Source organism: Fopius arisanus, unplaced genomic scaffold (genome assembly GCF_000806365.1).
Source record: "Fopius arisanus strain USDA-PBARC FA_bdor unplaced genomic scaffold, ASM80636v1 scaffold00068, whole genome shotgun sequence".
Lineage (NCBI taxonomy): Eukaryota > Metazoa > Arthropoda > Insecta > Hymenoptera > Braconidae > Fopius > Fopius arisanus.
Genome location: NW_011887807.1, coordinates 17943 through 38157, shown reverse-complemented (window position 1 = coordinate 38157; position 20215 = coordinate 17943). Strand labels below are relative to the sequence as shown.

General features: G+C 35.7%; 1 protein-coding gene across 5 annotated transcripts in view; it reads right to left on the bottom strand.

The window, feature by feature from the left end:
• Nucleotides 1-13255, bottom strand: part of LOC105269354 (Dual specificity testis-specific protein kinase 1) — a 38308-nt gene extending 25053 nt beyond the window's left edge. For all 5 annotated transcript variants that reach the window (XR_892428.1, XR_892429.1, XR_892430.1 and 2 more), the window contains exon 1: nt 11645-13255. Coding sequence is in view for 2 of the 5 variants with exons in the window: in XM_011309506.1 (XP_011307808.1) it covers nt 11645-12652 (1008 nt within the window). In the remaining 3 variants the exon portion in view is untranslated. The remainder of the gene's footprint in view (nt 1-11644) is intronic.
• Nucleotides 13256-20215: the final 6960 nt, after the last annotated feature.

Below are 20215 nucleotides of genomic sequence, written 5' to 3'. Positions count from 1 at the left end.
GTTTATCAATTTCAGTGAATACGTCTTCGATTGTCATGCTCCCCTGATACATTTTCAAAAAATTCGAATTTTACAATTTCAGCGAATACCTCCTCGATTGTCATGCTCTATGGATTGTTAGTTCGGCGCCATCTACCGTGGCATGCGTGTAATTCTTCCTCCTTTACTCATGGAATAGTGCACCGCCAGCGGTCGCCTGTGACGCGCCTTCCTTTTTTTACATGAAAAAATGAGGATTTGCATGAAAATTCCCCCAAATAACGCCACACTTTTTATTCAGCCAATCAGAATGATCAATTTCACATAATGCCATGACACTTTTTTCAGCCAATGAGCATCGTCAATTTTACATGCTCTCCGCCATGACACTTTCCAGTCCATGCTTTTTATATAATAGGAGAAGATAGCGCCGCCGCGGCCGCAAGCGGCCGCGACGTTGATGACGTTCTCATCACTTGTTAGATCAGGGGTCCCATTCGATTATCGAATCGAATGAAAAATTATCGATTATCCCCATGAGATCCGCCATGTTCGATTAGTGGCCCATCTCTTTTATTATATAGGATTTGAAAATACTTCATTTCTTTCATTCATAACGATCGCTAACACCACATTTCCTGCCTCGACTATTGCATTATTTTTTTGTTAAGTCTGTTTGGAAATAGTGATTTTTATGGGTTATGCAATCATGTCGAAGATTATGAATGATATTTTTTAAGATTGATCAAACGAAAAATTTTCTTTGTTGCATCTCACTCCGAAAAACGTTTGTTTATGATTTTCTCAATAATTTCACTATTGAAAAAAGTCAGTCAAGAATCAAGAATCAAGAAAGAAGTCTATCAAGAATCAAGAATCAAGAAAGAAGTCAGTCAAGATCTTCAGGGTCTTAGAATTATCCCTAATTAGTTGGTTTCCCATAAAACTCGATTTTCTACTATCCATTAAGAAGAAACCGAATAGAAATTTAGCGCAGGTTCAAGTTCCGACGAAACCAGACTTAATGTGGGATCAAGTAGTGGTCCAACAACTTAATCAAGACTTGATCAGGCATGTAATGCCTTGGATATATTCGGAATTGATCCAGCCAAATGCGTCAAAGCTGAATAAACAAACTTGAAAATATTTATGAAGCAAAAAAAAAGATGAATCTTTTTATCACTCTATATTACTTCTCTCCATGAATTCTTACCATAATTAATAAGAAAAACATATTTGTATACTTGAATGATTAGATTGTGGTGTTGAATTTGGACGAATTTATGATAACACAATTTATGAAGCCGAAATTTCCACTCAGAACGTTGCTACCAAGTAACAACTCGCAGCTCGTTTCCCAAATTTGGAAAGATATATTATATTGGCGGGATTGATCATTACGAAGGTGTGCGTGATTGCGATCAATGTTACTCCCGAAATAGTCAGATTGCAGCTAACCGCCGGTCAGCGAAATTTTAACTGATATTGGAATTAGGTACCAAGTAATATCTCGAGGTGTTTGCCCCTTGACACGTTCGTCTATGAAATTGGGTCGAGACTGGTGATTAATTCTGAAAAATGGAAAAGTTCGAGTTCGGTCAATGCAGTCGAACTGCTGATTTGGTTAAATTTCAAAATTTGAAATGTGGGTCATCGCATTTCGCAGATGAAGTCGTGCTAAGAATTGTGGAATCGATGCGTTTTATTCGCTTGATTTCCAATCAAAACCAAATTAATTTCTTAATAAATAAAAAGAAATCTAATTCTCAAACTCAACTATGGCATTATTATTATTGACTGAACTCCGTTTTGGTCATACCATGTGTACACAGAGAGGAATTTTTAATAAAAATTAGCCTGACGGAAGGATGAAAGTGTACCATAATCCACTTCAGAGGAATCTTTATTCTGACGTTTAGCAAAGATTTATATAAAAATAATAAAATTTATAAAAAGTTGAATAAATTTTATCCTACTGGAGGATAATTTTCCACATACAGCGACAATTGATGAAATTCATATTCATAAATTCCGTGGTTATTATTACTCATAGGTCAGACAGACTCTGAACTACAGGCATTACAAATTTTACAAAATCTTGAAGTAAATTCAGATAGATGACACGCTATGTATATGCTCCATGAGAAATCTCGTGTACAGGACGGTACATACGCCCCAATGAAAGATGAAGTACGGGTACAAATTAGTGTAACTCGTGACCAATGAATTAACAGTGAGGAATGAGTGTGACAGATTTTAAGGTTCACCATTCATCCTATTACATGGGATTATCATTTCAGAGCGCATAAGTTAAAAATGCGTGAGGTAGACACTGCCAATTAACTATGATTTTAGATTGTATTGTTACATCCTTATAGATGTCGTGAAGTTAGGTAGGTTCCACTAATCAAGGTCACTATGCGTGGCGGATCAATTAAGCCACGGGTTAAACTAGTTTTAATTTAGCAATTTTAATTGGATCTAATATTTCATTTGATTCACAATTGTTTGTTTAAACTTCAACTGGTTGTACAAGAACAACTTCTTATTTGTTAACAGTATCGAACTTTAAATTAAAGAATCCTTTGATTCGAGTTTAGCAAAAATATTCAGTTAGGATTGATGGAAAAGATTGACTGTCTTCTTTTAAAAGAGGTTCACTGATCTTGAACTTGGATACTGGCTGAGAATTTGGTAACTTTCTGGGGTGAATCTACATATTTATATAGGGTGCCTTGGGAAAACTCGCGGGTGCATACGCGCCTTGGTTTAGAGGATAGAATTGGTTGATTGGAGGTAGTAGGGAGGCAGGACGGTTGACTTTTGGGTCAGCCGTCGAGTTGGAGGGTTGGGATTGACGTTTCAATGATTAGGATGCAGCTGGTCAATTCTGGTCCCATGGATCGTTGAGATTCGAGGAGGTTTCTTCAGAATTTACTGTACTTAAGGTTTCTGGGGTTCGCAGTGTTTGCATAATATTTCTAGGGTTCAAGCAGTTATCTAGTTTTCGAATCATTTTCGGTGATTTTTACGACGTGCGGATTTACGAGAAAAAATCAGTTGCTTGTTTTTGGAATAATTATTACACCCAGTGGCATCAAATTTATTTAGAATCTGACCGTGAGTTTGGGAAAAGTAGTTTTATACCTTTCCCATGAAAAAATATATTCCAGGGTTTTGAGTTTCTTAAATATTCAGTTTTGGGTAATTCAGTCAGTGAAGAAGTAGAAAATAGGATATTTTCTAATTTGGGACTTATGTATTAATTGTTGGTAAGGCTTGACAGTCGATAAAATAAAATGGAAAAATTTGCTAGCACCATCATAAGGCTCATGGCAAGGGAGGTAACAGTATGATAATGTTCAGAATTCTGAATTAATAAATCCGAATCATTAGCTGCCGAACACTCAACTTTCTATAGAAAATCCATTTACTCGACATTTTTGCAAAATTAAGAATCCAATTAGATTTTAATTGATGTGATCTAGATACGAGATATTACGAAGAACATATATTAGACAATGATTTTTCAACACGTCTCAAATGGTCGTGGCATTTGAAAGGTATCTCTGATTTTGGTGGAAAATTTTCGAACCTTATATTTCTCCCCGCTTAGAAAATAGCTTAGAGAATGATAAAATAAAACAATTATCTGCATGAATTAGTGACCGTTCTCTAGAAACTTCGAGGAATCAATAAGAGGGCCATATATTGATAATAAAACGAAAATCTCAAAAAAAAATCCGAGCGTTTTTACATGTTCCAGAACATTCAAAAATGTTTTGCGTGTTAAAAAATTTTGATTCATGGGCTATAAATGATTAAATTAACTAAGTGATGTGGCAATAACGCTACTCAGGTTAGGTAAGCTCTCATTTCAGAACACAACACATACATGGAAAAGCATCATATAGGCGTGCAAGGCGTTGAGCGATATTGCTAAGCTAAACTACCGCGCTAATCAAAATCTCTAATCAATACTCCAGCATGACTCATGATGTATCGGGAGTACTACCTTAATGAAACTACCCGTTCTAATTCGATTTTTTCTCCCTCCTGATTTTTTCTGCACCCTGATTCGACCGATACCGGCAGAGGGAGACTGTCCCAAGGAACGGATATTTTAAACTTTCCAATAATTTGCAATATAAATCCCATTTTTTCATTCGAAGTAAGCAGCGATATTAAGAATTTTTTATTGATGCTTCAAGCCTCGTTTGTGTCCCGACGATATTTTCAGCAGCTCCATAAATAAAATTAAAAAATTGTCCAAAATTCTGAGGTGGAGCTATACCTTGGCCCAATAATTTGAAGCAAATAATTTGTGGATTACCAACAACGGTCCGAACTAATCAATTAATTAGAAAGAGAAAATTGTAAACGTCTGTACACTACAAGAAAATTTACAGAGGCAATAGATGTTGATTACATCAAAGAGATATGTAAACACTTGAAGTTACAAATGTAACTTACAGATATAATGCTAAGTTTGAAAATAACTTAACGAAAATTACTTGACATTAAAATAAGTTGGGCTTAGGAAATTCAGTGCTGTAATTACTAATATGGCTGATAGTGTAAATAACCATCAATATGGGATTCAACACTATAAATCAATAATAAAAAATTGAAAAAATTCGTGGATGAATAGTCGTGGTAAAGGAAAGAAATATAACCCTGATAAGAATTTCAGAGGCGATGAGAACAGGACTGAGTAGCCCTTAGCTCAATAAGCTCAGTGACTTGGGCCCTACCCCGGCCTGATCTCATCGTTTTTGAAAACCTGATTTGACATTGGTTTACGACGTTAATGGCGTGGCTCATTTGATGATTAACGCAGACTGAGAATCAAGAGGCTTAAACCACCAGCCTAAGTCGGCCGTTAGGCAGGTTTTAGACATGAAAAAACTGGCAAGTTGAAATTTTTTTTTATCGTTTTTTAACTTAAAAAAAAAAGACTTTTTCGTCCTCCACAGGTTTCAGTCTCTCTTCAGTTGTTTAAGCAGTCAATATTGCCCTTATCGAAAGCTGATAGGCTTCGATCTTTAAAAAACCGTTATATTGATGAAGGCAGAGAAATTTGCGTCTAACAAATCTAAATTTGTACAATCTCCCGACAAACAAACGGAGTTTGTTTGTCTGGATGAGAGTTATGGCATAATTTTAGGCATCTTAAGCTGACACAGCCATTGTAGCACAATCGACTAGGTTCAAAAGATCTCAAAAGTGCTAGTTTTTTAATAATTTATTCTGGAAAAAAAAATTTTTTTAACTCATTCTTTTTTGTTTTATGTGGCTGTGCCAGAATAAACTTAAGCTGGCACAGCCATTAAGAATAACGGGTTACAACCATCTTTTTTATTTTCTGAGACTTGAGAAAGCTCAGAAATAAGGTTTTGAAGTTTTCTCAGCAAAAAAATTCAGTAATATTGCAAATTAAAGGTGATTGGATTTTTTTTTAAGAATCAATAAATACATTACTTGTCAATTAGTGTGATAACTTTATCTGAATTTTTTGGGTGAGCTTCGAAGGATGCCCTAGAGTTTGCGCAACCCTCAGACGCGGAAGAGATCCTTAACAATTTTATAAAAAAATTATGTTGAACTCATCAATTGGTCATCAAGGTGATTACTTGAGCCAAGGGGGTGAGAAAAGTCCCAAACTTTAGGGTGACTTTCAGAGGACTCTCAGGGAGTTTTCTCAACCCTCAGACGAGGAAAAGATAATTATTTTATTTTCGAGTAATTCATAGGAATACATTGCACGCTAATTAAGGGGATTACTTGAGCCAAGGGGGTGAGAAGACTCTATGAGGATCCTCTGAGTGTCACCCTAAAGTTTAGGACTTTTCTCACCCCCTTGGCTCAGGTAATCACATTAATAACAAGCAATTTACTCCTATTAACTATTCGAAAATAAAATAATTATCTTTTCCTCGTCTGAGGGTTGAGAGAACTCTCTGAGAGTCCTCTGAAAGTCACCCTAAAGTTTGGGACTTTTTTCACCCCGTTGGCTCAAGTAATCACATTAATAGCGAGCAATTTAGTCCTATTAATTACTCAAACATAAAACCATCATGTTCTCCTCGTCTGAGGGTTGAGAAAACTCTCTGAAAGTCCTCTGAAAGTCATCCTAAAGTTTGGAACTTTTCTCACCCCATTGGCTCAAGTGATCACCTTGATGAACAATTGATGAGTTCAGCATAATTTTTTTATAAAATTATTAAGGATCTTTTCCGTGTCTGAGGGTTGCGCAAACTCTAGGGCATCCTTCGAAGCTCACCCGAAAAATTCAGATAAAGTTATCACACTAATTGACAAGTAATGTATTTATTGATTCTAAAAAAAAATCCAATCACCTTTAATTTGCAATATTACTGAATTTTTTTGCTGAGAAAATTTCAAAACCTTATTCCTGAGTTTTCTCAAGTCTCAGAAAATAAAAAAGATGGTTGTAACCCGTTATTCTTAATGGCTGTGCCAGCTTAAGATGCCTCATAATTTTTGAGAATTTCCTTCTAGGAAAATGAGCATCCTCTGTGATCGTCTTAATATTGTTCCCGCCCTTTTTTCGGCGAGATTTATTGATTCTTCCAATTCTCTCGAGCGTTCAATTCAATAGTCCCATCATTAACTGATGTAGGCTTACAATCTCGACACATTCGATTTCCAGCGTTTCGCCCGACCCTTTGCGATCGTACACAGTGGAATGCACTATTACAAATCATGGAAAAAGGGATAAGCAACCGAAAAAAACTGATGGCCACAATCTACTTTAGCATGAAATCATTCAATTACAATGCAATTAGTCTCCTGTGTTCGTAAAATCTTCTCACTCCATACATTATATGACATCTTCGTCCACATGTTCAGATTGATCTTGGAAGTCTTCATGAAGCTGGAGAAAGACGTCTACCCTAATTGGTAATGCTTGCTCAGTCCCTAAATAAGTCCGTCATTTTGTCAAGTTCGAGCTGAGCGCTGCGTGTTGAAGTGAGCCAATGCGAATTACTTCCCCAATTGTTCAACACAGACGAAAAATTTTCAAGTCATTGTGTAGCACACGGTTTGACTTTACTCACAGGGGCATTCATAGTATCTTACTCTACAAACACAGACACACTCCCGTGCATCCAGAGGATACTTTTCACATCTCTGGACAGTAGCGAATATCGGCTTGATTCAGTTGAATGGTACTCCTCTTATCCCGCAGTCCTCAAATTACTTTACTTTTCATATATACCTAGCACTTCCACTAACACTTCAGCAAATAAATATTATCTATCGTTGATCGTCTATAGTGGATTTATTTTCCCTTAATTAACAGTCTAAATTCCACTCTTCGGAGAAAATTACATTATACCACCTACTGATGAGAGTTCCAGGACATCCTGAAATGTCTTTCAGTGTTTTTTGATTGAAAGATATCATCCATTTGGTTAAAGCATTGCTGCATGCTGCTCTATCTATTTCTTCATCGTGAGTACGAGGACGCAGGGACATAGAGAATATTGACTTTACAGGCCACTTCAAGGTCACTCAAATTTTGACATTTCATCGGTTTTCTAATCCCTTTCAAATATAGAGAAGAGATGTCAACATCCTCATTTGGCATGGGGATGCCATACTTCTGCAAAATGATAATGACATCAATCCGAATTTGAAATCCTGGGATTGTCTCATTCTGAAGGACTTGATCAACGTAATCATCAGCGATGATGAATTGCTGAATGCTAGAAGGCAGGCATGCAGATGGTGAAAAGTGTCTTCAAGCATCAATTTCTAAAACGACATTAGCTCCAACCCTTCAACCCAGTTAATGAGCCAGTTCTCGATGGCATAATCTAAACTAGACTCGTGAATTCAAGTTAAAATCCCATTTTTCTTTCGCCAACCCATCAATATGAGACGAAAGACATCAAGAGGACGGAAGTGAACTTCTAATTAAACCATGAAAAAGAGTATGTTATAGATTGTAAGAGAGGGGCTACTTATCTTCTTTCTCTTAAAAGGTATCCCAGGGAATACCTTCCAAACGTCGTCTAAATGTCGGCATTTATTTAATTTGTAGACATTCAAGTTGATAATAAATAAACAGGATTTTTAAAGCATAACTCGACAAAGTCATAAATTTTCGAGTACCGTGGACCGCCCCTTTTGACCTTTTCAGTTATTTCAACTATCGTCTGAGTAACATACTATGAAAAATAACTTCAACAAGTTAAGCTGTTAATTTGGATGTAACAAGGAAAATGCTATCCCTCAGATTTCAGTGATTTTTGAGGATCGTCGGGATGACATAACCCACATTCCTTTTGTGATTTGATGACAGAAAGAACGCGGCTTCGCGTTTGCTTCCCCGGCTTGGTGCATAATGTGCTGTTCATTTTAAATTCAGTGACTTCATTACATCTGAAATCATTGGGGTTCATCAAGTTAAAAGTTTGAAGTCAATTTCAATCATGAAGACACACAGATTTGTTCACACATCTAAAGTGATACATTCAGGTTAATTGGTTTCTTCTCGCTTAGAAAATTTCCGAGTTGGTTACGCTCGGGTACTCTCAGTATGCGGCGATCCCGGAATTATCTTTTCACGGAATGAAGAATTTCGTACCCCCTCCACCATCTATCGCAGAAATAACCCCAATATTTAGTTGCAAAACTTCAATCTTTACTGCAGTCTTAAGATTATAAGTTACCGATTTGAATCACGAATGATTCAACAAGACACCGTCTGGCATTTCAGTTGCGTAATGCTCATATATTACGTTAAAATTTGGAATGCTGCAGATCTCAAAGAAACTGTAAATTGGCACGGGTTTTCCGGTACAATTTCACAATTTTTTTCTGAACTATAATGAGCATTAATTAATTAACCGAAGGCTCATACTCATACAAAACAGTTGTTTAATCATTTTCAAGTGAAAATTCGATAGATATCGATAAGAATAAATACATTATGGATGGGTAAATATTGTGACATTGTCTGTGCCAAACATTCGCAAACATTCGTTCATTTTTTATTTGCCAGCAAAATGTCTCGAGTAAAAAAAACTCGACGCATATAACTGTATCCTTGCAAACAAGAAGCCAAGTATAAAAAAATTGACGAATATTTCCCCATGCTCTATTGACACTCTCAAGGAAAGAGCATCGTCAGCCATTGAATGTAAAGGTAAACGTCGGAGGTGCAAACAGAGCTGGAAAAATGGAATAATACAAAACAATTCTGTTGGAATAAATGTAAATTGATTAATCACAATTCATAAATTGTTCAATTCTATTCTCCATGATAATCACTCATTCGTAAAGGCGAATCGATTCCAATAATTTGTTGTAGTTTGTTGGTTTTAATCTAGTTAGAATACTTAGAATATTTAGTAAGTATGTGAGATAATTTTGATGATTATTCCATAATGCAAGTACCTACGTCGAAAACGAGGAAAGAGGATTTGAGTGAGTCCACGTTGCTGCAAAATTCTTGTCCACAAGATCTATTTTCAAAGTACCACCTCTACATTACTCATCACACGTGCTCTTCTTCCTTTCTATGTTATTTTCAAATATCTCATTTCAAGTTGCACTCGAAAACTAGTTTACAAAAAAGGTAAGGTGTTACTCTATTTTTATTAATGATAATGAATTTCATTCACGAGACCGGAATGAACCACGAGACTTATTCAAATCATGAATCAATCAAGTCTGTCTGATTAAGAGTGTTCTGCACCCATATATCACCAAAATTAACGTTTTTTCATTTTTCTGGTAAATTTACTATGGGATTCATGTGAAAAAATATAAAATTTTTGGGCTGTGGCTTTATTCAATGTGGTGCGAACATTTTTCTGCGTTTTTTTTCTAAACTTTTAATGAGAATCACAAAATTGTAGAGGAAATGCATGAAAATAACCGCACCACCACAAAACTTCATGAGTCATTAAATAATGACAAAACACAAAAATTTTATATTTTTTCAGATCAATCCAATGGATAATCTGTCAAAAAAATTGAAAAACGTGAAATTTGGCTTTGGTGAATTGTGGAATATCCTTAATCTAAGATTAAACCGAAAAACGATTTTGATTGCTGGAATGATTTTCCCTATCCATCTATAACCGTCTCTAGACAGAGTAAATACATTCACTCACTAAAAGTTTTTCAGATTGCAAATTGTATTAGGTATCTCCCTCTCCAAAATAATTTCTTAAATCCGGAGATCTCGGACAAAGAAATAAGTTATAGTTCTTCAAAACCAGAATATTTATTTAAAAAACTTGCGTATGACAAATCCAATTTTTCTACTAAAATAACCTCGTTGAAAATGAAAGTTGATGAAAAAGTTGTGAATTTTTTGATAATCTTAAAAATTATCTCGTTCTAGTATATTCTGCAGTAGAATAAATAAATTTCACGTTGTGATCAACTCTACCTCATAACGATTTAAACCTAGTTTTGAAATTCGAGATCCATCGGTCCTAGATTCCCAAAAAGATATTAAAACCTGCAAATGCTATTTACCGAATGAATCTTTGATTTGAATTTAATTTTGATAATGTAAAATAATTCTAAATTTAAGTTTAGAATCTTGTAGGGGAAACCCAGGTTATAAAAAAATAATGATAGAAAAGAGTACAAATTGTTGATGGGTGATAGATCGAAACATTTATTCTAAGGGATCTGCCAAATTAAGAGAAAAATAGTTGAAGCTAGACAGTTAACCACTCAGCATGGTGCGAGAAACGAACACATTTCACAGTCAATATCATTATGGAATTAAAATGCACGATCAACTGTTACCAATGATACACTGCATGTTTTTTATTATTTATGCTACAAGGGCTGAAAAGTATTTTGGGAACGTATTTTATCAAAATATATTAATAAATTACTTTTGATCCCTTCTAGCACAAATTACTATTTCTGCGTATCTGGCAGGTCCCTTAGAATTAATATCGTGATCTGTCATCCTTAAACGAGTTTGCTCTTTTTCAGGATTTTTGAAAAAAAGCTTTAGAGCGGTTTCTGCAATACAATTTGAAACTCAAATTTAAAAATATTTTGGGTTAACAAAATTAAATTCAAGTGACACATCAAGTTCTATAGGTAGAACGCGGTACTTCAAGAATTTCATGATCAATTCCATGTTGTGATCTATCGATAATTACACAAATAAAAAGCATGACAGGTAATATAGAGAACTTTATGCCCTAACGGTTTAAACCAACTTTTAGAATTGGTGATATCGGATTTAGAAATTCTAAACAAAAATGTTAAGGAACGTTTCTTATGGACCATAAAATTTTCCAATCAGAAAGTCTTATTACACGTTTCTAACACGTGAATATGATTGAAAAAAAATTAACATCCAACATGTAACATTGATCGTACATATCAATTGTAACGCTTACTTTCACGAAGAAAATGTCAACGGAGGACTTGGCTTGTGCCCAAATTTTTGACAAGTATCTCGATAGTGTTTTCCTAAGATTCCCAACCGTTAACAGTTGACAATCTATTGCCAACAGCCACTCGTCCAAGTAACGAATCCATGTAAATTTGTAATTTTACAAAATAAAAAAAAATCGTCACGAAAGAAGAATTGTTGAATATAGTTTGGAAATGAATGCTTTCGTTGGAAGAATATAATGAATTTTTTGTTTACCTTATAAACCTCAGAAAAGAAGCCAGCTCCAATTTTCTCCATATGAAAATCATCGAGTCGATTCAATGAGGCAACAGCATGTCTTAACGCTTGGCAAGACGCACCGGTCCTTCTCTTGCTTCCATCACTCTCCCCAATACTCTTCTCCACATAACCAAGGGATCCCTCAAGCTCAGTAGGCCTCCAAGGATCAGTAGTTCGTTCTCTATCCTTGTAACACCGCTGGGAAGACTGTAGTTCAGTGGGCAATTCTGAGTGTGTTAGTAGATAATTACTAACGCATTCCCTCGTTTCTTCACTCATCCTCCCTCGCCTTTTATCAACATCAAACTTTCGATTGCTCTCATCACTGGTCGTAAAGTCTTTCACTAGGAATTGTCCACACGCCGTATCAAAATTGATCGCCTTGTGTTCTTTTATCTTTTCAGGTGAATAATCCATTAAATCACTTATGTTACATTCCTTACCTTCTCCACCACACTTTTCATCCAGCGCATCACTGGTTTTTATTGTCAATGCCGATCTCCGATTTGGCACACTATTTTTAACAATTGATTTATTCTTAATTCCATCGTTTGATAATTTTCTATTTGAAATGGAAGCACTAGATGTTGAATTATTTTCATCTACTAACTCATTAGTTGCACCATTAATCACTCGATAATTTGAGTTCGAAGAGGATTTTTGGAGTGCAGAGATAATAAGTGGAGGTGATTTTGGTATCGAAGGAGTTTTACTACTTTGTCCCATGTTAATATCGTTACGTTTAACTGGTTGAGTGTCAGCAATATCACTGGATGGTGAATAAATTTCACTTTCTGAATGTGTTGGAGACGTAGAGACAACTGGAGAATCTCGAGATGGCCAGAATTTCTTTTTGTCGTCCAGGGAAACTGTTGGAGCATTCTCTGTTATGAAACATGATAGACCTGATAGATTATTCTGCGGATTTTCTGGGCTCTCCGGTGGTCCTGGAGTATTTGAGGAACCTGACACGTTTGATAACATTGTTTAGAGTAGTTGGGTCAGTACGGAAGACTCGGGGAAATCCAACCGGTGGTGATACGGTTGGATTCAGTCATTTCAGATGTTTGTAAAAATTTGTTTTCGCAGCATAAAAATCTTTTCTGTTTTTTTTCTGCCTACTTTCTTTTCAACTTCATACACTTTCTTACAATCCTTGAAACTCTCACGTAGATATTACATTTGTTTATTCGTTGTGGAACACTGATAATAAACTTTGAATATCACGTTTATATATTTACTGTTTATTCCTCGTTATCCATCTTCTCGAGTTTTAAATATATAAAACACTTTTACATGGGCGTTGATGGTGTTTGTTTAAGGAGTGGATTTTTGGATACAAGTGACCGTTGTTGATGCATAAACAGTGGAAGACATCGAAAGTAACACTCAGATGTCAGAGTCATCCGGAGTCTTTTTTTTATGATTCAAAATGTTAATGGGATTTTTATTTTTATTGTTCACACTTTTGCAAAGACAAGAGTTTTTAACGTTTACCAAATTGGGGATAATGAGAAACGATGACTCGATATTACTTGTAGTCGTAAGCAAGAGGTACGTCGACAACGCTTGACGGCGGCCATTACAATAATGCGATATCATGAGATGTGGAAATGCGACATCTGGTGAGTAATAGTCGAAGCCCCATTCCGTTCTCAACACAGACCACCGTCCCCACCTCACTGCCATCCGCCACACTATGACGTCCTTACTTTTATAACCAATAGATGGAACTATCTGTCTTACATGAAAAAATTACTGTTTCAATTATTTTCCACACTGAGAAAAAATTCTACCACAAATTAGTGTGCTATTCACCAACCCATGGGACCAAACCGTAGTCAACAAAAAATTCGAATGACTCACCCGAAAAATTCGGATGTGGCACCCTAATTTTTGAAGAACTTACGCTACTTTTCCGTGAGACTCCCTTAAAAATTGGGGCGCCACATCCGAATTTTTTGTTGACCACGGTTTGGTCCCATGGGTTGGTGAATAGCAGCCCCCTGACACTCTGCCGTCCAGCCCGTGCCGTTAATGTAGCCGCGCCGAGTGGCGCTAGTTGGCCTTTGTCGTGAGATAGCGGCAAATTTGATTATAGGGTCCTAACTAGTTTGAAACGTGAGTTGGGTATTTTTGAAGAAAGGAAAACATATTGCTATCATATTGGTGAATAAAATATTTATTTAAGTGATAAAATTACCAGCTCCTCATAAAAATGGTTTACAATCAAATTTGCATTAATTCAATCTCATGTAGAATAAAATTTTGCTGATTTCCTTTTCAATTGATTCATTTTTTTTTGTTCTGCATTCATGCGTAAGCAGTATTGTTGCATTCGTAGAGTTATAAAATATTGGATAACTTGCATCAATCTCTCACTCCCATGTTTTATGCAAGGAAAAGTGACATTCATTAGACAAACACCATCCAGAATGCATTCAAAAACATGCTGAGAATCACAATATTTCAAGAATAATTCTTCCAAGGATACAACAAAACGATAAAGATATGTGTTAGGATGGATTAGCCCTGATTTTGCAACAAATGAACCCTCAGGGAGAGTTGGAATGCCAGATGGATTAACAAAAGCATCCTTGCAATCGTTACAAGTGACAGTATTCATGATACGTTGTGTGTGATATATCAGCAGTGAGACAATACATAACGCAGTCTTGAACTTCAGGCAATTGATAGAAGTGATCAGTAATTATTGATTGAGGACTCCAGTCTTCATATTTTATCAGTTCATCCAACTTCTCCATTACCTTCTCCTTCATCACAGTTGTATCATTACGTGTATTAAAAATAGTTTTCAAATCGGCAAGCGTTATAAGAGGTTTCTTCAATTCATCAACATTGACTGAGCAATTACCAGTTTTAGGTGGTTTGATGACACCAAATATAGACAGTATGTTATAAATTTGTAAGAACGTAGGTGTGGAAGGATAATCGTTGGAGCCGCCAGCAGCTCTAACTGTCCCGAAAAATTTCTGAAGATGCAAAATAATACATAGCAAGGCCGAAATATTTCAGAATAATGAAAAAAACCATTCATTACTTTTCTTTTGTTAAACAGTGGTGTCAATATTGACTCAATTTTACATTCCTCATGCAAAGCTTCAACTACCACCCTACATACCAAAGCAAAATCATTTACCATTTTCACATCAAATGCGTCATCCATAGAAAGCAAGAGCAAGACAAATAATGTGAGGCCGTTGAGATACAAATTTCAATGCGAGATTTGGTTAATTTTTCAAGTGAAAGAGGATTGATCAGGTTTCTATTATGCTTTCGATACAATATGTGATCATTATATTAAACTTCTTTCACTGAATCTTTGGGGAGCTCAATCCAATTTTACTCCAAACTATATTGATTCAATTCAGTTAATGTTTGACGATTGAACTCCAATAAATTGAAAAATATCATACCTCCAAGCTGTCTTGATTAATACGCCCAGTGAGTACGTATGGAAAACCACATTTTTCGGTCAGATAATCGATTAGATCTAAAGTTGATTGTAACGATACTCGAAGTCCTTGAGCAGTTGGTGTTGCGAGAAATAATTTGACTGGTATGTTCCCATCATCGACGTTGCTTTGCCATGTATTCAAGTCCTGTAGAGCCTTTTTAATGATCTGCAAAAATCATGATTAATAATCCAGTCATGACATGGTAAAATGTGAAGAATATCTTATCCAGAATTTTTTTCAATAGTTAAATGCAACTACATTGTAATGAACATCATGTTTCTGCACTCCGTTGAGTTCTTCTTTCACATTCAATGCATCGAACATGTCATTTACCCAAAGACAAAATTTCTCAGTCTCCTCACTGTCTTTCAGTTCAGGATTATGTCGAAAAAGATGGAGTCCAGAAGCTACAGATTTACTAAAAACCTAAGAATAATTGATTATTCATAAATTAGTCTAAAAATCCATATATTTTAATATGGTAAGTCAAGCTGAACTAACTTGAGCAGCTAGCCGTACACGCATCTTGGAAGAATTGTTCAGCTCAATGTGCTCTTTTTTTAATTTTTTGCAATATAATTTGCCCGTTTTGCCAGATTGTTCCATGTCTTTTTCATGAAGAACTCTTATATGTTCCCATCGAATGAGAGACTTGCCTGGATGCATCTAGTCGAATATTTGATATCAATAAATGAGGAGAGTTGGGGAGGAGAATTTTATGAAATTTTCGAAAAACAGACCTGGAGAGTGCCATGATTAAATAACTTGTTGCGAATAGTTTTTAATAAATGTGGAGTGTCAGAAAAGAGGAAAATTTTCCTATTCTCGTCAGTTGGATGGACAAAATAATTGCGCAAGTTATCCTGCGTTGTATCGGCTTTCAAAGTGGTCCAGAACTTTCTATTTGTGCTAGCACTATCCCCTATCACTCCATGAATTTTAGCACCTATCTGCTCCATCAAAATTATTGCCCTCACAATTAACACAGCTAACGTTTCTCCTTTCACTGACCCTTTTGAAGCGAAAACAGCAATAGGTTGAGTATATGTGTCAGCCAATGGCTGAAACATTATAACCAGTCCATAATCAGCTTTCTGAGAGAAATTTACAGAGTTCTGTTTCTCTCCCATATCAATAAGTCCTTTGTATTCCAATGTCTTCGTGTCTACGGTGATGCTTTCACGTGTTTTCATTTCGTCTAACAATAATAATCCGTGTTTTTGCTGTTCAGTCTTCTCATCAAGTGCTATTTTCAAGAGATTGAAGAATTGAGGGTCGAAACCGCAATGTGTGTTTATCTTAGAGAGATATCTAATACAGGAAAGATAAATGAAAATTGAACGAAATTTTTATGTGTCTATCAAAAAATTGTGAAACTACAGCATGTAATTGAGCTCATTACCTTCGAATAGTTCTTGAGCATGGTAAGGGCAATATTCCATGGTCTCGTAGGAGTTCATATTCGCTCGCTGAACGCATATGTAAGAGTAAGCACCATACCATCCACTCCTCTTCGTAACGTTTACCGTTTCTGTTCTTACGCTTTGCAGAATTGAAAATTTGTTTAATCACTAATGATTGGTTTTTGGAAATATTACCATTTTCAAAATGGTCTATGAGAGTTTTATTTTTGTATTTGGCAAGTTTTTCACGAGAACCGTTCAATTCTGATCTCAACCTTTCATTCTCTGATTGGAATTTTCTGCTCTTTCTTTGAGCTTCGCGTATTTTAGATTTCATCTGCGACACCTGTCTCCTCCGGATGGGTGATATGGGGAGAGAGTATCTCTTGGGCGTAGTTGATGATTGAAATCTGCGTAGTCTAGTTGCGATGGTTTTCCTCACAGTGTGACACAATACACATCTGACAGAGTTAGAGATAATCAGAGGACATTTAATATGACGAAGGGCATCCGAAACATCCTTTTTCACTGTTGTGTAACTACTGGGGATGATTTCACTGGGCTCATGGGATCCTTTGCATATATTAGCCTTATCTAGCATAATCATTATTTCCTCCAATTGTTTCATATGATGTAATTTCTCCGTAATATTGAGAGCTGGCAGATCAATCATCTCACCCAAGACATTTATTTGGAGATTTAAATCCTTCGTGACAATGATCTCTTTCTGCACAAAAGATTTACAGATTTGATCAACTTGTCGGATTTTAGGCTCAAACATTACGAAAACATCATCGTGTTTTCCACGTATGTACATGGCGCTCCACCCACTTGGCATTTCGACCTTTGATGCCAGATTTTCAAACGAGACTAAGGATTCCATATCTGCATTGTCATGAGTTATAATTTGAGGAGAAATTGACGAGCCACTTATGTCCATGTCATCATCACATGAGGATTTTTGAGCAAAATTATTTGCTTCTGGGCGGTGAAATGAGTCTTCTGAACGAAGTGTGACATTGACAGGTGGTGAAAATTGGATAACAGGTGATTGGGTCCAAGGGAACTGTGAAGGTATCGTTCCTTCAGCCAACCTGGGCTTAAGGAGTGGCGACTAAAAATTAAGAGGGTGATTCTTGAATATTATGAGTGATAAGTGGGATTAATAATTAATGCATTCATAATTTTAATAATGATTTTACTTACTCGACCCAGTTCTGTTCCATCACTTCCACATAGAATTCTCACTCTCAAAATGTCACTTAGTAAAAAATGTTTATGGCAAATTTTATGTTTCCCATGTAAATCTGGCCTTTGAGTCGCATTTTTCCATTTTCCCAACAATTCCAAGTTTTTCGGAGTGCCAAAAAAGTGTCCTTTCTCAGGATTGGATTTATATCCAATCGTACACCCCTTCACAGCACAGACTGGCATGATTCATGTGAAACTGCACTGTGATCACACTTTGTTCTTTTAATTTATTTTTATTTTATATTTTTATTCCTACTTTTAATTTACACTTGTTTGACACTCGATATTGACATACGACAATTTGTTGTAGAGGTTACGTTGTCAGATACGCTAAAATCTAAGATTCGAGAATAAGGACAACTAGCGCTACGGCGCGGCGGCGACTCTTATAGGAACACAATTCTCTAAGAATGAAATGGTGAAGTGTCAGGGGGCTGGTGAATAGCACACTAATTTTTGAATGGACTCACACGAAATAATGATGGATTTTTCTCTCCCTGCACATAAATTCTACATAACTTCCACGCAAAATTTGGGAATAGAGAAATCGAACAATTGGCCGAATCTCGCGATTTTTGTACGAACCGGTATGCATATTTTCATAGCCTTATATGGGACCACGGGAGCTTCGAAATTATCAGAAATTTCCCTATAAGTTAATTAAAAACAAATAAAGGAGTCAAGTTTTTCAGGCTAAAATTAGTATATTATGCACCCCTCCGGGAGAAAATGCTTTCGACCGTTGTGCATATGTTATTTTATGTCCCTTTTATGTTATGAGAGCTACAGGTGTACAAAATTGCAACTTGCTATGTCTTTTTTTTGTTCATTTGTCGTGTTCACAATGTTGATAATGATAAAACCTAAAAACGGTGATACCACGAAATTTTATGTGAACAAATGTAGATATTTGGATTGATATATAGGACCCACTGGGACGAGTAGTTTGTAAAAAAAATTGAAATCTTTCCTGTAGTTTTTGAGATATTGGGGAGAAAATAAAATTTACACGTTGTTATATTTCATGATTTACTTGACTGATTGAGCTGAAACAACGCATCAAAGTGGGGTTTAATGACAGCTATCATAACTTAATAATCCAGATTTTTAGCTACAAATTTGACTGTATTTACGTAGAATTTTCTCAAAATTAGTTTTTAAAAAATCGGATTTTCCAGCGCATACACACAGACATGATCTGAAAATATAGTTTTTTGGGTTTTATAACATTTTACATAGCTTATAATTGAAATGATCTCGAAAAATCGGTCGAATACAAGGCTTCCATTCGAAATCAAAAAACGTGAATTACGACTCAAAATACGTAGATTACAGTTTTTATGCTGTAAGTGATGTGGTCATTGTGAATTACGAGATCAATCCGGTAAATTACGAGTTTCGACATCGCAAAATACGAAGTCTAGAATTTGAACAAATTGTGAAAATTCGTGAAACTTCGTGGAAATCATAGAAGATAACCGCAATTATTCCTCCTAGAATCCGCCATCTTCCATACATTCCGCGATGTTCTCCACATTTTTAACCTTGTCAGATTAATATAAATTTTTTTCACACTTTTGAACAATTTGAACGAATGTCAATGAAAGCCATATTCACAAGCCTCAGAATATCCTCAAATTTAAAGATTTGATGTGTCGATGATGTCGCCCAAACATTTTTTTTATACATTCATCGTTGCATTTACGATCTCAATCTGTAACTGATCAACTCAGTCTGTAACAATCTCGTAACTGATAAGAAAAAGTGTGAATTACGGTATTGGCCTTCGTATTTTACGCGGTAAAACCCGTAATTCACAAAATGGCGAATCATAATCTATCAGATTGATCTCGTAATTTATGACATAAAACAGTCATTTACGACATAAAAATGGTCATATGCGTTTCTTCAACTCATAATTTACGGATCAAAAATCTTGTAAATTACCCCGAGTGGAAATCATATCACGCTAGCCTGAAGTTTGATCAAGACTTGATATTGCGGTGGTCAGTTTCAACTAATCAGGCAAAACTTGATACGAAGCTGATCAGTTCGCGATTTACTTAACCTGATGCGTACAACTCTGATCAGGTTGTGATACGGTGAGCTTGATTTGAACCTGAGATTCGTTCGTCTGTAATCATTCTGTTCAAGTTCAGATCAGGTACGATTGACCTAAATTATGTGATTATTAACTTATTATTATTATTATTATTGAAATGATAGTACATGAAATTTTTATTGAGTAAATGGAATAAATATAAAATAATAAAATGCTAAAAAAACCAGTTTACTTGTCACCTTGTAATCCTATCCGAAAACTGCCCTTTGATTCAAATTTTAGCTGAGTAGGCTGCAATTTTGTCGTATTCTCTTCAATTTTTAACAGAATAACAGGAGAATTGAGAAGGTAT